At 42.7% G+C, this 16405-nt stretch overlaps 1 protein-coding gene across 3 annotated transcripts; it reads left to right on the forward strand.

Annotated features, from left to right (window-relative positions):
• The first annotated feature begins 526 nt into the window (after positions 1-526).
• On the forward strand, positions 527-16195 carry grhl1 (grainyhead-like transcription factor 1). 3 transcript variants are annotated; one of them, XM_035610862.2, is made up of 16 exons: positions 527-710; positions 2983-3172; positions 3453-3526; positions 4013-4146; positions 4273-4508; positions 5135-5217; positions 5563-5716; positions 5805-5916; positions 6270-6364; positions 8996-9239; positions 9903-10030; positions 11855-11883; positions 12498-12583; positions 13916-14001; positions 14445-14509; positions 14799-16195. In XM_035610862.2, the coding sequence occupies exons 1-16, from the start codon at positions 691-693 to the stop codon at positions 14911-14913; spliced, it is 1851 nt and encodes a 616-aa protein (XP_035466755.1). In that variant the 5' UTR covers positions 527-690; the 3' UTR covers positions 14914-16195. The 3 variants fall into 3 exon arrangements, with proteins under 3 accessions (XP_035466755.1, XP_035466756.1, XP_035466757.1); XM_035610863.2 differs by lacking the exon at positions 527-710 and adding an exon at positions 733-754; XM_035610864.2 differs by lacking the exon at positions 527-710 and adding an exon at positions 815-994.
• Positions 16196-16405: the final 210 nt, after the last annotated feature.

Consider the following 16405-nt stretch of genomic DNA (forward strand, 5'->3'; position numbering starts at 1 on the left):
GACAACGATGCCAATACTAACGTTTTTAAATCTTCATAAATACACTACATTTTGACAATATGAAATAATGTTTTGGGTGAAACATCATGAGTACTTCAAGTCTTCACCTAACTTTTGACAGAAAAAGGGTGTAACTAGTGAACAAAAGGAAACGATTAGATTAATTGCTCGAGCCGTTTTGCACAAAACAACCACTGTGTATGAGATTCAGTTGTGATACTACTGAATCCTTAGGTGTTTTTTTTAAAAAAAAATCCATCCTGTCTCTTTAAACTTTGAATCATTTGATTCATCTATGCTTTAACACTATCGAAAAACGACCCCAAAATGATGAAATCACAGCTGTTATTAACCCCCGCTCTCCGTCCGGTGTTCCCTGGGTCCCACCGCGGCTCCAGGTTGGCACAGAGGTGAGCCAATCACGGCCTCGGAGGGGATAATTGACAGCGGGGCCCCGCCCCCCGGTCCACCTGTAATCCAATCCGCGGGCCTGTCACAGGTAAAACCGGCCTCAATTTCTCAGCATTGCCCCAAAAAAGCGAGAAAAGCCGACAAAACCCGTTCTCTCAGTAGGGGACACCGTGTTTGTTGCCGCGGCCCTCATCCAGTGTCAGCGGCGGACTTTTCCACGGCGAAGAAGACGGATCGGATTTTCAGTACCAACTAGAAAGTCCAGTTCGACCGACCGAGATGTCACAGGAGCATGACAAGTAAGTTGTCCTGACTATCCACTTTGAGCCTGCACCGGGAGAAGGTTGGCACTATAAGCTTTAAATACTCACTCTTTTTTTCCACCTTCCTTTTTCTGTTTTTACACTTTTTATAAAAAAGTCATTGCACAGGCAGATTCTTTCTTCGTAAAGCAGAGGTCATGCGTTGCTCCAGCCCCCATCTGCAGCTTTTGATATTGGCTCCGATATTTGTTTAGAATTGAAGCATTGTTTTGAAGATTATTATGGCTCCATATCTTCTTTTTTTTCTTTCTTTCTTAACGGTGAGTTGACTTGAGGTCTGGCTGCCAAGCTTGGAAGTGATCACAGGGTTATCTCATAGTTTCCCATGGTGTAACTCCGCTTGTTTCACCTGTCATGTTCAAGCCTGTACAGGTGTACCTCCACCTGTCGTGCGAGCAGAGGCGCCTGTTAGAATTAAAAAAAAGGAAAAATGTCCCGCGGTAGCGACGGGCGGTTTAGTGTTTGGTTTTGCTCTAAGCTCTAACAGTTAGACTGTGTTGATAGGCCTAATGATGTTTGTTCAGGAATAAACACGGAGCTCCGCCACAGAAGTGTCTGGATGGGTAAAGAGAGACCAGATCCAGCTTCACCACCAAAAATAAAATACAAATATATATATATGTATATGTATATAATGCAGTGTAATATGATTTGTTAATGTTGTAGAAAATGATTAGACCGGATTCTCTATGTTTTTGAGGGTAATTGAGGGAGAGTGAAACTGTACACCTGCTAGGCGTTGGCCCGAAGACTAACACAGACAATGTAAGCAAGCACAGGGCTATGTGAGGTCTGAGAGGATTTTACTGCACATGACTCAAATGTTTGGTCAAAATTAATGGGAGAAAAAAACCCCCAGAGAAACGCATGCAAACCTGTCTAAATGTTGATATTTAAAGAAAAATGTATATTAAAGTTGCCAGATTGTGAATTGATGCTGCCCTCCTGACATTATTTTCCCACGAGCGAAATCTAATTTCATATCTGCTTGAAAAACTCACAATCAAACTCCTTTGTTTTTTTGTTGTTGTTGTCGTTTTATCGATTGGTGCCTCAGAGTTTTATTGCCAGTAAATAAACTGCAGTCTTATCAGATTGCAGTTTATGTCGGGCACAATCAGATATAGGATTACTAATTGTCACGTTGCTTAGACCATTCAGGTGGGGAAAAAATGCTGCATTTGTTGTGGATACTCAACGTGGAAACTGAGCTGGTCCACTTACGCATCATCATTATGACTTTATTGTGGCAGAAAATCAGCAGGTGGATGACTGAAGATTTACTAGAGATTGGAGACTTAAATATCTAAACCCCCAACTAATGCCTTTACTTTGTTCTACATATTAGGCTGAGCACGTCTAAGTAAATAGAAGCTGAGCAAAAATTTTAATTTATGGTAAACAGGCAACTTCATCGTTGAGGAGTTCAGTATTTTCTCACACATTTAAACTGAGTTGTTTCTGTTTGAATGTACGACGTTCATCAGTGAACCTCGATTAATATTTGAGACCATTATGAGCAGCTGAGACATACAAAAGTACAAACTGGTATATTCTTAGTAGACCGACGCTGCCCTGTTTACAAAGCAGCGACTCTCAAGGTCTCACAAAATGGTGAGGAAGAGGAAGAGGATGAGACTGAGACTGATGCAGGCGGTGACTGTACATAAAAAAAATGAAACTCGTGATTACTTTCCACAAACAGGTTCCTTTACAAAAAACAACAGCAAGGCGCTGTTGAAGCACAGGAATGTAGCACGGCGACATACGTCACTTGCGGTCAGCCTCTCAGCCAATGGGCGATCCCGAACCACAGTCGTCGCACTGGACGAGCCTGTAGAGCATCTTTTTATCGCAAGACACCTCGGTGGTTCGATGGCTGAGATTTGTTGCACAATCGTGGAAAATCCTGAACAACAGGTCTCTCGGTTGTGGTTGATCTCTGTCTTATAACCCGTTTGTCTGTTTTGAAAGAGGCCGTGATTGTAGGTCTTGGCTTCGTGCACTCATACGAAGTCGGTACGGAGAAACACTTTTTGGATTTGCTCGTGGAAAAACCGATAGAGGGGAGTTGCTAATCCTAGAGTCTCGTCTGTTCCTTTAAAACATGCATGAACCATGCCCATATACTATATACTTTTTTAAAACGTGTTTTAAATGACATCACACAAGCAGATCTTTATTAACACAAGCCTGGAGATCTTGATTATCGGTTTATACATTATAACACAGAAAACTCTTTCCACAGTAAGCGTGCGGTCCTGGTTCTCCAGAACGAGCCGGGTTATGGCGGCCAGCGTCGCTCCTTCACCACAGAAGACGAGGCCTGGAAATCGTTCCTGGAGAACCCCCTGACAGCCGCCACCAAGGCCATGATGAGCATCAATGGCGACGAAGACAGCGCTGCAGCTCTGGGCCTTCTCTACGACTACTATAAGGTATCGGGGAAACTTTTGAAAAAAGGCTTTCGAAACACGCAGGGAGAACATTTTGCAGAGAACCTTCAAAAGTGCAAAGTCTGACGTTAGTTACAAATCCACGCGGGCTTTACCTATGTGACAACCATTCATGCCGACAGCGGGGCATTAAGCAGCATCTGTGAGGCACGGCCTATGTCATGTAACTGATCTGGTTGCCCATGTAGACAGCAGGATGACCCGAGCTGCTGAATCTGATGTGGTCAGATGCTGAGCGGCTGTGTTTACCCTTCCCATACAGGTGCCCAGGGAAAAGAGAACAATAGGCCAGAACAAGCCAGACACACTGGTCTCAGATGTGGATCCCAACAAAAGGTGAGCGACAGCCCCCGCTTGATACCCCCCCCTTTTCAAAAACAAAAGCACGGCAGAGGGGAACCACGGCATGAAGGGAATGAAGTGATTGAAGCTCTTTGACATTCTCCGAAATTTTGTGTGCGGATTTGCATGTGCAAGGGAGCTGAGCTTAGTGCAGGGCAGCGAATAGAGTGCGCAATTATTCAAATCTATTGAAATCCGTTCACGCGTGTATTATCCTCGGATGAACACCTTGTTTCTTCAAAAGCTGAAAAGGCTTAATTTTCAGGAGAGAAAAAAACAGTCTGTTTTTTAATCAGAACCCGTTAATCTAAGAGATTAATTGGTCCTGTTCTTTAGTTTCCTCAAAGTTCATATAGTTTTACCACCTTTACTACTAACCTCACCCTCAAGATTGAGTGACGATGTCAAGTACTTTTGAAAGTACGTGTTAGATGAGACTTTAATCCAATACTTCATTTGTGCTGTTTCCCTGTGTTGCAGACACCAGATCCAGACTGGACACCCCCTAGGTCCACACCAGGAAGCTGGCATGGAGAGCAGGATCCAGGTCCTGAAGGGGCCCTTCAATATTCTTCAACTGGCCCAGGACAAGAGGAGCCAGTTCCCGTCACCAGGTCTGTTCACACCCCACAACACACACACACACACACACACACACACACACACACACTCACATACAGTTAAAATGGTTTAAAGCAGAAAACGTGATCGTCAGTTCACTGAATTTTGTCTTTTTTCAGACACAACCGTCACAGTTTCCATTGCTGCCGTGCCAAACTACCCGCCCGTCAAGACAGAGGTGCCCACCCACGGCTTCTCAGTGACAGTGCCAAACAACTGTGCCGAAACCGACAGCCATGTGGGCGTCTTTGACCGGCATCTCACCCACAACACGGTCCAGTTCAGCCCCAGCACTCAGTCCCGCACGCCGCCCGACTCCACCTTCTCCGAGAGTTTCAAGGACGGTTCCCAGGAGGTGAGTGTTTCGATCCCCCTCTTTCTAAAAAAAATCCCGCCACTGCTCTCCCGACAGCCTTCCCTCCTCCCCCTCCTCTCCTTCGCTTTCCTCTATTCTCTCAGAACTTTCCCATCAGACAATGGGACATTCACCTGATCCCATGGAGCCAGCGGTGGGCTCAGTCTTCCCTGGTTTTATTTGAACATGCCAAAATAGTGGCTAGTGTGTTATTATGTCATTGTCTCACCAACACAATAAAGTGCTGTACTTTTCTCCTACAATAGCCAAAGCCCTTTCTTTCCCCTCTTTCTCATTTTAACCTGGAGGCGAATTACAATATAAAGCGTAACCAACAGAACTATAGTACAGGAGGGGGTCAAAGGGGGAACAGAGAGTATAGGTATTTTCAACAAAAAGAAAGGGAGATGAAGGGGAAGTACAAATTAACAAACCCACACAAACTGTGATAAGTGGTGGAAGAAAGAGAGGAAAATCCCTTAGGGCCACTATATTAAAATGCTGATTATTCCTCTGGTAAATTATGGGATGAGCCAATTAAGCAGAATCACTTAAAAATCAAAGCGAAGTGGCTGTTTAGTATGCTCACATTTCTCTGTCCTTCTCCATCCGTTTGTGTTCTGCAGGTGTTTTCCTTCCCAGGAGATCTCCAGTTACGAATGGCCTCCATGGCGCCTGAGGACTACACTCACTTCAACACTGTGCCAGGGTAAATCGTGCTGCCACCGGCCCGCCGCTCGACTTCCACCGCCACACCACCATTCAGCTTTTGACACAACACCGTAGAAAGGCCCCATTCATCGCAGTCACAGGGGAGACACCAGACTCCCCTCTGTGCGAAAGACGAGTCTGCACACACGGCCGTTACTTGGCCCTGCTCTGACACAATTTAGCTGCAGTGGCTGTGGAGCGTGCCCCGTTTTATCTATAAACTTCTCAACGTTAATGCAGACATATCATCTTTTACAAAAAGAAAGTACAGTTTTAAGCATTTGTAAAGTTGCACTTGCTCATGTTTTTAACTAGATTCCGCCTTTATGTCTCTGCCTTTTAGGAATAATTTCGAGTACACTCTAGAGGCGTCCAAGTCTCTGCGTCAGAAGACAGGTGACGGGACGATGACGTACCTCAACAAGGGCCAGTTTTACCCCATCACCCTCAGGGAGATTGACAGCAAAGGCATGCAGCAACCCATCACCAAAGTCAGGGTAAGAAAGGATGACAAAAAGAAACGCCATCGCACACTACACGTTATTACATGTTGACTCTTCATTATGTGTGTAATATCATCTGCAGAGTGTAGTGATGGTGGTGTTCGGAGAGGAGAAGTGCAGAGATGATCAGCTGAAACACTGGAAGTACTGGCACTCCAGGCAGCACACTGCCAAACAGAGGTGTCTCGACATTGGTAAGAACCACTGCAGATAGTCACTTTTTTAAATATAACTCTGTTAGGTTAAAGACAGGAGAGCTGCAAGTCAACTTTATATTCCCAGGTGTAATGTCTGAGAACTGAGTTTCGACGACTCATCCCAGGGCACTGATTGGATGAGAGCTGGTGCGTTCGGGAGCTTAGTTTGAACATGGAGCAGGCTGATGTGTGGTTCTGACAGTTCAGTGGCTGGGGATTAAGAATATCATACAGTGACAATCATTTCAAAAAAATGACTTTGCTTGTTAGCTTTTCTGCCTTGCTAAAATTAAAAGTTTGTTGGTTTTAAACATCCCTTCACTTAATCTGTCGTCAAACTCTGTTTGCAGCTGATTACAAGGAGAGCTTCAACACCATCGGCAACATCGAGGAGATTTCCTACAATGCCATTTCCTTCACCTGGGACACGAATGAGGAAGCCAAAGTAAGACAATAAGAAGACACACAACACACACAAAACACACACACACACACACACAGATTCTGTACAGCCCTGTACTGTTTCCACTGTGGACAGAATTAAGGTTTCAGGTCGACAACCCTTCATTGGTGATTATCATCCACTTTGTTCGTTGTGATCCTCCAAAACAGTCTTAGACAACAGCATAAATAGAGAGAGGATGCCATCATTCTGTGTGTGTGTGTGTGTGTGTGTGTTTGTGTGTGTGTAGTGTGTGTGCATTTCCTGCACTCTGCGCATACACTCTTGACTGGTCCAACCTGCCTGTCACCCTATTGTGATGCTGCACGCAAAGGTATTCCTGCTCTCCAGACAGCTGTAACAAAGGGTGCAGGAATGAGGAAACTCAGCGGGGGGGAAGAGGACTGGATTGGTCAGTTGACAAATAAAATCCCGTCTGACAGGTGACAGAAAGGAGGAGCTCCTGTCCTCTTTTCCATTCTTCATTTTTTTTTGTGTCTCCTGTTGACCGTGGTGTCGCTCTCTGACACGGTTCCTCCATCAGCCCGAGATGTACGATGACTAACGGGCAGGCAGGCAAACAGACTACGAGACAACATGGTGCCGTGGCTGATCTCCAGCGTTGTGCTCTCTGTAGGCTACACTTAACACGCAACAATCCACCCTCACACACGCCGACCACACGTACACACACACACACACACACACACACACACACACACACACACACACACACACACACAACAGGATGTGGGTCTCAACTGTCTCATGACTCGAGGCCTGTGTCCATAGGATGTTCATCCTTGTGTGTGTTCATGACTTCACTGTGTGTGTGTGTGTGTGTGTGTGTGTGTGTGTGTTTTTAGAAGTACCGCCCACCAGATTATTTTAGCATCTCATCAGTGTGGTGTAAGATGACAGCTAAAGATCTGTGTGTCTGCATGGTTTGCCCCTGGGGTGATTGCCCTGCAGCATATATGTTTTTTCTGTGTGTTTGCGAAGATCAGCCCCTCCTTCATGTTTACCTACTCTGGGGCAATTCACTGGACAAAAAAGGTGTGACATGGTATCCTTTTTTTCAAAACAAACTCCATATGTCGACTCATCATTTTGTCAATTTTACAAAGTATAAAAATGCCAGAAACCCCAAACTCAAGAAAACTGATACATTCGCCCATAAGAATCTGTGAAATATACTATACAATTTTTTATGGTCCACAGACATGAATGAGATATTCTATGAAAGTCCAACATCAGCTCAATCAACTATCTATTAACTTGTCTCAACATGATATATATAAATAATAAGTAATTTATTACTATAAGTAAAACATGGTCAGTGTTCTCCAGAGGGTTAGTAAATTTGTATCATTACATTTGCGGATAGTATCTGCCATAGATGTCTTGAATTAGAGTATCAAATGTTTATGATGATAACTGGCTTCAAAACACACCAAAACACGATTTTGATCCACAGCACATCCTGCAATGGAAGTCTTTGTTTTAATAATATTTTTTATACTACTTATAACAGCGATATCTGCTCCTCCATTAGGTGTTTCAAACACTGACAGTGTGTTTTGTTGACATAATGATAACCTGTTTTCAATACAAGCAACCGGAGGCCTGTGCTATGAAGGTAGTTCAACATTCCCAGGGTATCGTTTCATTCCAAACATCAACCGTCTGGGATAATCTGCAACATAGAGCTGGTTATACTGTTGAGCACATTCATTAAACAAAAGCATTAATAAAGTACATTATATTATATGAGAAGAAACACTGAAACCTGTAGTTAAATTTGGTTAATTGACGATCAACAAGGTGAAAAATAAAAACAATTTTCAGTTATTAAAGTCGGGTTAAGGATATTGAAAAGTACAGGTATTATAAAGGTTAAATGAGTGAGTATTTTTTCACTTTTGTCTGATGAGGAACAAACTGTTATGAATATGTAATGAAGGAGCAGAGAAGAAAAAAGAAAAGTTGTAAATGTCTGATGTCGTCAACTTGAACATTCTTTTATTTCTTAATCATTTATGATGTTGATCAGTGTGTGGATATTTTTTATAATAAAATGCGTCAGATGGTTAAGTTTCAATTTCTTATTCTAAACGTCCGGTTTAGATTAAGAATGAAAAGCATTAATGATTGTATTTCTTGAAGGATTAAGGAATATTTGTTCAATTAAAATTGAGTGAGGGTAATTATTGTATATTTATTTAGTGTGATGAACCCTCCCCCAGTGTATTAGAGGCCCTGTCTTAAAACTACAGGGGACAATAATACAATTAATTTGACTCTTCTGTCCCTGTCGCAGTTCAGGCCTCAGCCTGTAATGTTTAGAGTCCGTCAACAGAGGGCAGCACAGAACACTGAATGCACAGAGGCCTCTGTTGTAGAAGAGCCTCCAGTCTTTCATAAAGATGTTCATATCAATGATGAAGGTGAAAACCTGTTATGATATAGAAGCAGACATTAGGAGATTCAGATTAAATTGACTTCTTAAATGTGTGATTCATTTTTAAAAAATTGTTCAAACTTTTTTTTTTAAACAGTTGAAGCTGGACTTTTCTTTGTCGTTCCTCCTTTGTCTCATTTGTCCTGGTTTCTTCTGCTGTCCCCGCTCCACAGATCTTCATCTCCGTCAACTGTCTGAGCACAGACTTCTCCTCTCAGAAAGGGGTGAAGGGTCTCCCCTTGAACCTGCAGATCGACACCTACAGCTACAACAACCGCAGCAACAAGCCCATCCACCGCGCCTACTGCCAGATCAAAGTGTTCTGTGACAAGGGAGCGGAGAGGAAGATCCGCGACGAGGAGAGAAAGCAGTCGCGCCGGAAAGGGAAGGTGGCCGACATCAACCCTGGCCTGTCCTGTAAGTCAACGAGGAGTATTCTATCTTGTATCATTTGAGCAAACATTTCACCAAAGTGCACAATAGAGTACGATTTACCATGTTTCAACCAAAACAGAGACAAAGGGACTAGATCACTGTTCTCCTCCAGGGAGAAAAACATAATCCTCATAATCCTAAACAGACAGAGTCTAGAATTATGAAATCATACCAACGCACCAAACCCCCACTGCAACAGGATGTAGCGACCACACAAACCAAACCAGGGCAAATTAACACAACACATCTTTCCAAAATGATTCAATGGATTGTAGGAAAGCCACCAGATTGTCAAGGCCCACATCAACGGCCGGACAAAGGAGAGGAGACCACACATGAGTTGTGACTACAACAAAAGTTAATTTCAACTGAAAAGGAAATTTAGATATTCACAAGCACAATGCAACGAGGCCAAATGGGTTTGGGAACCAGGGGGGTGAGAGAAAGACTGTCTGACTGCCACCAGCTTATAAAACCAGGTGAGCTGAATCGAACACAACACCGATCTCCAGGCTCTGTAGGGAGCGGCCTGCTCAGAGAGGGTTCTCCCAGTACGACTACATTCATGGAGAAATATCCCTCAACATACAAACACACTCATTAAACGTCTTCCTGTTGCAACCTTTTTTTTTGTCTCTCTCCCAGTTGTCGACGTCAAAGTGCCCATCCTCCAGAAACGCAACGATGTGACCATCTTCAAGATGATGACTGACATCGAGACTCAGCCTGTGCTCTTCATCCCTGACATTCACTTCTCCACCTTCCAGCGCCATGTGAGTGCCAATCAGACACAAAACTCAATTAAACACCAGTGCTCTTTTACATGTATATAGCACGCGCTGGGTGCATGTCATTTTCTAGGTATGAACGTGTGTTTTGCTACAGTTACGTAACAGTCACAGCGTCTTCGTGATCCATAAACAGTTTTGTTTTTGTGCTGCCACCCACACTTCAGCCTGCCAGGTCGAGCTGACCTGCTAGTTGGCAAGAACTGCGAGTTCTGGTTTCAAGCTCTGGTGGGAGTCCCACATAGTGATGGCTGTATTTCAGATTGCTTACTCACAAGATGAATCATTTACCAGTGATTTGTAACAAACTAGGGTTTTCAGAATATAATACTTGTGCTACGATCCTAATGTGTTTGTATGCCCACAGTCAAAGGAAATAGGTAGATGTGAAGACGGGGAAACAGCTGCAGTTTTGTTATGTATGTTTTGCTACTATTTGTAGCCAATACAGGAGATGTACAGATGATTTTTTTTTGTTTCTTTTATCAGTGCTAACCAGCAGCAGCCCTCTCCTCTGTGACCCATCTACTGTTTTCAGACATGAACTCCAGAGAATGTCCGAAAACTGGGTCCGCAGTTTGCCGTTCACATATCATGAACGCAGCATGGGACTGTCAGGCGCGAACATTCATACGAGGGGTGGCGCCTGCGTAGAGCCATAGTCTGTATAGAGCACCAACTCGCTTGCTGTGAATCTTCCGGAGATTTTCCGGAGATGGGCACACTGTGACATTTTCCGGAATCTTTAATCGGTGGCTGGCATGAAAAGTTGGCGAGCGTTCGCTTTCTCACGTACAGCCCCTCCAGAGAAATGTCCCGACTTTAGTCAATGTCTGAAAGCGGCTATTGAGAAATCTCACTATTTGTGAACTTGAAGCCCCCCTGTTGGTCAAAATACCACCAATCCCAGCTGAGCACACTTAATAAAAACAGAACTCCTCTTTTACCTGTGGCCTCACTCTCAGTAAGTTTACTCTCCTACCAGTGAGGCCGGGCTACAGGCAGGAGGTTATTTTTGGTTTGGTCAATGACACTGAACCTGACTGAACTGTCCGCGGCCACGCTATCAGTTTCTGATAAACTCTGAATTTACAGGGATCCCTCTCAAAATAGAATTCTATTAACAGCAACGCCTGCAATCAATACAGTTTCAGGGCAAAAGGCCCCAAAATCTGCAGCTTTCCAGGAATTAAAAAAATCACATTTATCCAAGTATTTGAAGTTATTTCTTTGTGTAAAATAACGAAGTTGTATGATGCCTTCTGTGATTTATTTAATAAACAAACTAGATAGTTAGTAATAATTGCTAATATTCTGCATTTCACATGAAAAATATCAAAAAATCTGAAAATTGTTCCTATCCTTCAGATAATCTTGTAGACATCCTTCACCCCTGCCTGCCGTTCGCTCCGGCTCTCTCATTTACCATTTCTCCGGCTGTAACTGTACAGGCGTTGCTCCACATATGTAACTCCACAGCTGATTTGCTGGTGTGTGCTGACCAGTCTCAGCTCTCAGTGATAAGGAAGAATGAATGGGTGGCTGTCCATATTGCCTTTGACCCTGTTGACTCGTGGAGGCGCCAACATGACAGCATTTGTAAAGCCGTAGATTCTAAACAAAGACTTCCATTGCAGGATGTGCTGTGGATCAAAATCGTGTTTTGGTGTGTTTTGAAGCCAGTTATCATCATAAACATTCGATACTCTAATTCAAAACATCTATGGCAGATACTATCCGCCATTCGGTTGCTTGTTTTACCTGTGTGTTCCATTTGAGTAAATATCTGCCTCTCTGTTTCTCTTGCAGCCTTTCTCAACAGAAGATGGAGAGGAGAGGTGAGTTCATTCAAAAACCTGATTTGCCCATTCACACGTTTTCTTTTTGGCTGTACCAGCTGCAGTCTAACGCTACATCCCTGAATATCAATGTTTGTGAGTGATAGCAGAGAGGCAGAGCAGCAGTTTGTTTCCCAGATGGAGGCTCTGCTTTCACACATACAACCCAGGACTTTTCTAGACATCACCCGGTTGAGCTTGATGTGTGAACACAATTGTCTGAATCAGTTGAGCACGAAAACAGACTTTACCCTGCCAGCTCCCTCGTGCAAAGTCTGTGTGAAGTCCGAATGAGCCCATGTGCAAACAGATAAAAAGCTGGAACCGACTGACACCAGGCAGAATATAAATATGACTCAATCATGTCATGAATATGTTAGTTGGCATGTTGTGGTTCCAGTTTTCAAATGCGTCCTCACTTTTGCACATTGATCATGCACGGCCTGACTATATACTAGGTTTTGACTTAGTCTCGTTTAATACATGTGGATTCTAGGAATGGCCTCTGGATTTTGGGAACATGTGAATGTGTGTGCCTGTGTGTGTTTAGTCTGTTAGCTGGTTACAAAGGGCATTTAGGCAGTGATTTTTGTGTGTGTGTTTGTCCACTGCAGCTCAGGGATGAAGAGATTACCCTTCAGCGAGGAGGAGTTCAGTTCGCCTCCAAACAAGATGCAGAGGGTGGAGGAAGCAAAGAAAGGTATGAAATGTGTGTGTGTGCGCGTGCGTGCGTGCGTGCGTGTGTGCGTGTGTTTCTAGTGTAGTGCTGCAACTGTTCACATGCTGATCAGGGGTCTTTGAATGATGCTTTTCTCCGGGGCTAAATCAGTGTGTTAAAGTGTGTGCACATGCATGTGTTTGTGTGTGTGAGTTTGCTGCGGTTGGCCCCTGAAGGCACCCACCACACACACACTCTTTCTAAGGCCATGTGATTATTCCAGGTCTTTCAAAACACACGTGCCTGAGGCCTCCTCTGACCCAACAAAATACCACTGATCACTACGTGCACAGACACACGCAAACAAACCTGTGCCCTTTAGCCCATATCCTATTCATAGGCATACAACAGGCTTTTTCCAATACCAAATGTGTAACTAAATGTTATAACTAAAATCATAAAGAATTAGATTAGGTTTCACGCCGATACTGTATGAATACACCTGCATGTAGTCATGAGCCTTATAAAGCCAGACTAGATCTTGCAAGGGAAGTTTTTGCTGCAGGATTTTGATCTGGAAACCATTCATGAAATTGTGTACCAAACCAATCATCGAACAACAGTGAGGTGTCAGAAGGTTCCCGAGCAACAATGGGGTGTCAACAGTGTTGCACAAAATAATTTCTCAGATTTCAATTTTAGTTTTTTTCACTAACTGGCTAATTAAGCCTCTACAGGCCTCGAAAAGTCCATCCAAAAACTCTGCCCACAACTCCTCTCCACACAAACACCATAGCCTGTGATGACAGGTTCCAGGTTAACATAACAGGAAAAATTTGGGAACGACTGGTTAAGAGGATGCCATAACTTTGTGAATCTTGGAACTATTTGAAGTTTGCGCTGTGAGTACAAAATGAAGCAAGCATGAGCAATATGTCACCTTCGATATTCTCTGAAGGGAACTTGATAAATTCAAAGGTTTAGTGGAAGTTTTATAACCTTTCCACAGAGAATTGGCAACCTCGTGATAGTTCAGATGGGATCCTGTTGACGTCATGAGTGGAGAGTCAGTCAGTCAGTCAGTCAGTCAGTCAGTCATGCAGCATCCTTGAAATGACATGTCAAATAAAGTTATCCATGGCTGCATCAGACCGCAGTGAGTGAAACAGGACTGTGTCCTGCACACACAATAGCAGTATGAACCTGACATCACCGTACAGTTAGTTTACTCCTGTTTCACTTCTGATTTACTTGGTTTTTAGTCCTGACAAAACTCTGGGATCTCTGAGGTCTGATTTTGGCCAATGTCCAATCCATGAACGTACGTGCTTTGCTCTGACACCCGCCTTCCTCCCTCTTCTTATCACCACACAGTGCTGCTGTACGTGCGCAGGGAGACAGAGGAGGTGTTCGACGCCCTCATGCTGAAGAATCCCACACTGAAAGGCCTGATGGAAGCTGTAAGTTGTCCTCAGTTTATTGTACTGGTGATGCCTTTTAGTGCACCACTGGTTCATGTTTCATATTGGTGGTCTCAGCTTCAGACACCAAAGCTTGACACCCAAATGACACAAGACGTAGAGAGTGTGTGGGGGTTAAAGGGAACACAGGATGATTAAGTCGAGGGAAGGGGTGAAGGGGGCTAATAGAGGGAGGGGGTAGGAAAGGGGTGTCTATAAGGCTGAGAGCCAGGTGTCCAGTTACTTTAGGCTTTATGACATACGGAGTACAAAAGTCATGTACGCTAATTATGGAGAACCAGTCGTGGAGCTGATATGTGAAAGCAGGTAAAATGTGTATGTGAAGGATCAGACACAAAGGACTGAACTCTTCTTTGTGTGCTTATGTTTTTATGTTTCTTTGTAAGTTATTTTATGTTTCTTTGTATGTTTTTCTCAATCAGATTTCAGAAAAGTATGAGTTGCCTTTGGAAAAGGTCGGAAAGGTGTATAAGAAGTGCAAGAAAGGGTGAGTGCCAGTCATTCACATATTCACACTACGGCTGAAACTGTAGAGCTGTAGCGCCAGTATCTCAGTGATTAACACCTTATTTCGTGTTTTTGGGGATTCCCCCCCCCCCCCCTCCTGTAACCACTTTTTCCACTAAGCTGAGCTAACCAACTGCTGGATGCTTCACATTTACCAAAAAAACATTAAAATCAGCAGACAAAGAAAAGTACACATGTAAGAGAGGCTTTTTGGGGGGATGAGGGTGAAGTATACAAGACAATAACAACATATATTTGTTTTAAAACAGTATTCTGGTCCACATGGACGACAACATCATCAAACACTACTCCAACGAAGACACCTTCCAGATCACCATGGAGGAGATGGGTGGCATGTACAAACTCACCCTCACCGAAATCTGATTGGTCAAGGAGGAGGTGACATCATCCTGTACAGAGGGGTGGACGACAAACGGTGCCATTAGGGATAGTGGTTTACACGTGATTATGGACTTGATTGAAATCATGTTGTCTGCGTGCTGTATCAACCAGATTTTTAAAACACAGAGGCCCATAAGAGGTTGTTTAACAAACCATAGCTCTTAACAGACAACAATGTTGATTAGGCACCTAAGTTATACATTTTTCTAAATTTCAAATCTATTTTTCTTGTGCATGACAAATAACAAATGAGGACAAGTTCCTATGACACCATTGTTTTGTATTTTGTGAGAATATGAGTAGCACCTAAAATATAAGTGCCTTTTTCTTTTGTAAATTTTGTTTGAAACGTGCCTAGCGATTGTAGTGCTGCTATACCTCATGCTATGCAAGCAGCATTGTCTCTGATATATTTGACATTTATCAGGAGAAACGGCTCATTTTGTCCCTTCATAAAGCCATAGCACTGATGATTACAATCTGTAAAGTTGGGTATTTAGCGCACAAAATGAAGTCAGCAAATTGTTTATGGAGCCTCAGTGGTTCAGTGTATTAATGCTAAACATCATGGCAGTATTTAGTGTGTAAAAAAAAATTCTTCAACCATCATACAATTAGGGTAGAATAGTGTAAATATTTGTTGTCTTTTTTTTAACATAGGATACAGGCTGTTTGTAAATGAAATGGCTTAAAAGATGTTTGTTCCTCAGATCAGTTTTAAAAAAGAGTCACTAAATATTTTGATAATAATTTTAAGACACAGCTACCTTTTCCCATGTAGAGTAGGTCTCTGAAATAGGTGAAATAGGTAAATAACTGTTCAGGATAGTTTAAATTCAAAAAGTGTGTTCTAGAAGTGCAAATATGATATTTAGGTCACACACATTCATAGAAGACATTCCTGTATTGCCAGTATAAAAATACATATTAACTGATGTTAATTTTGAAATTTAGATATTGTTAAGTGTGTATATATATAATGAAAAAAGGATCTATATGATCCATCCTTTTGTATCTCAGTACTTATTGTGTATATATTTATTAAGAGAATGGATGTGGGTCATTGGTATTTTTTTTCCACACATACCCCAATTTCTATTATTCCTAATAATATAATGTTTTTTTTTTCGTTTTGCTATGAACTTATTCTAAAATATGTCAAGGGACAATAAGCAACAAACATTTTTTTAATTGATGCTTACTTTCTGTTTTGGAAAAAAAATTGATGCACAAAGTGCCCAATAAAAGCTTTCAAATAGCTGCAGTCTTAGTTGTCTGAGAACTTTTCTTACTCGTCTGTTCTCAAACCATCTCATCACTTTTTCTTCTCTTTTTGGTCTTGAGAAACTTTCACCTCACAATAAATTTGTAAATTATGTAGTAGAAATGAAAATGTTTAATTGAATAAGATTAGATCTGTCACTGGTTGAATTGTTGAGCTGCGGCAGAGATCAACTGTGCCCATGGCCATGTT

The sequence above is a fragment of the Scophthalmus maximus genome, chromosome 15 (genome assembly GCF_022379125.1).
Source record: "Scophthalmus maximus strain ysfricsl-2021 chromosome 15, ASM2237912v1, whole genome shotgun sequence".
NCBI classification, from domain to species: Eukaryota; Metazoa; Chordata; class Actinopteri; order Pleuronectiformes; family Scophthalmidae; genus Scophthalmus; species Scophthalmus maximus.

Excerpts from the sequence above, each read along its gene's own strand:
- grhl1 (XM_035610862.2), top strand. The coding sequence starts at position 691 with ATGTCACAGGAGCATGACAA. Across the intron at positions 6,365-8,995 it reads ACACGAATGAGGAAGCCAAA|ATCTTCATCTCCGTCAACTG; the intron begins GTAAGACAATAA and ends CCCGCTCCACAG. Across the intron at positions 12,584-13,915 it reads GGTGGAGGAAGCAAAGAAAG|TGCTGCTGTACGTGCGCAGG; the intron begins GTATGAAATGTG and ends ATCACCACACAG.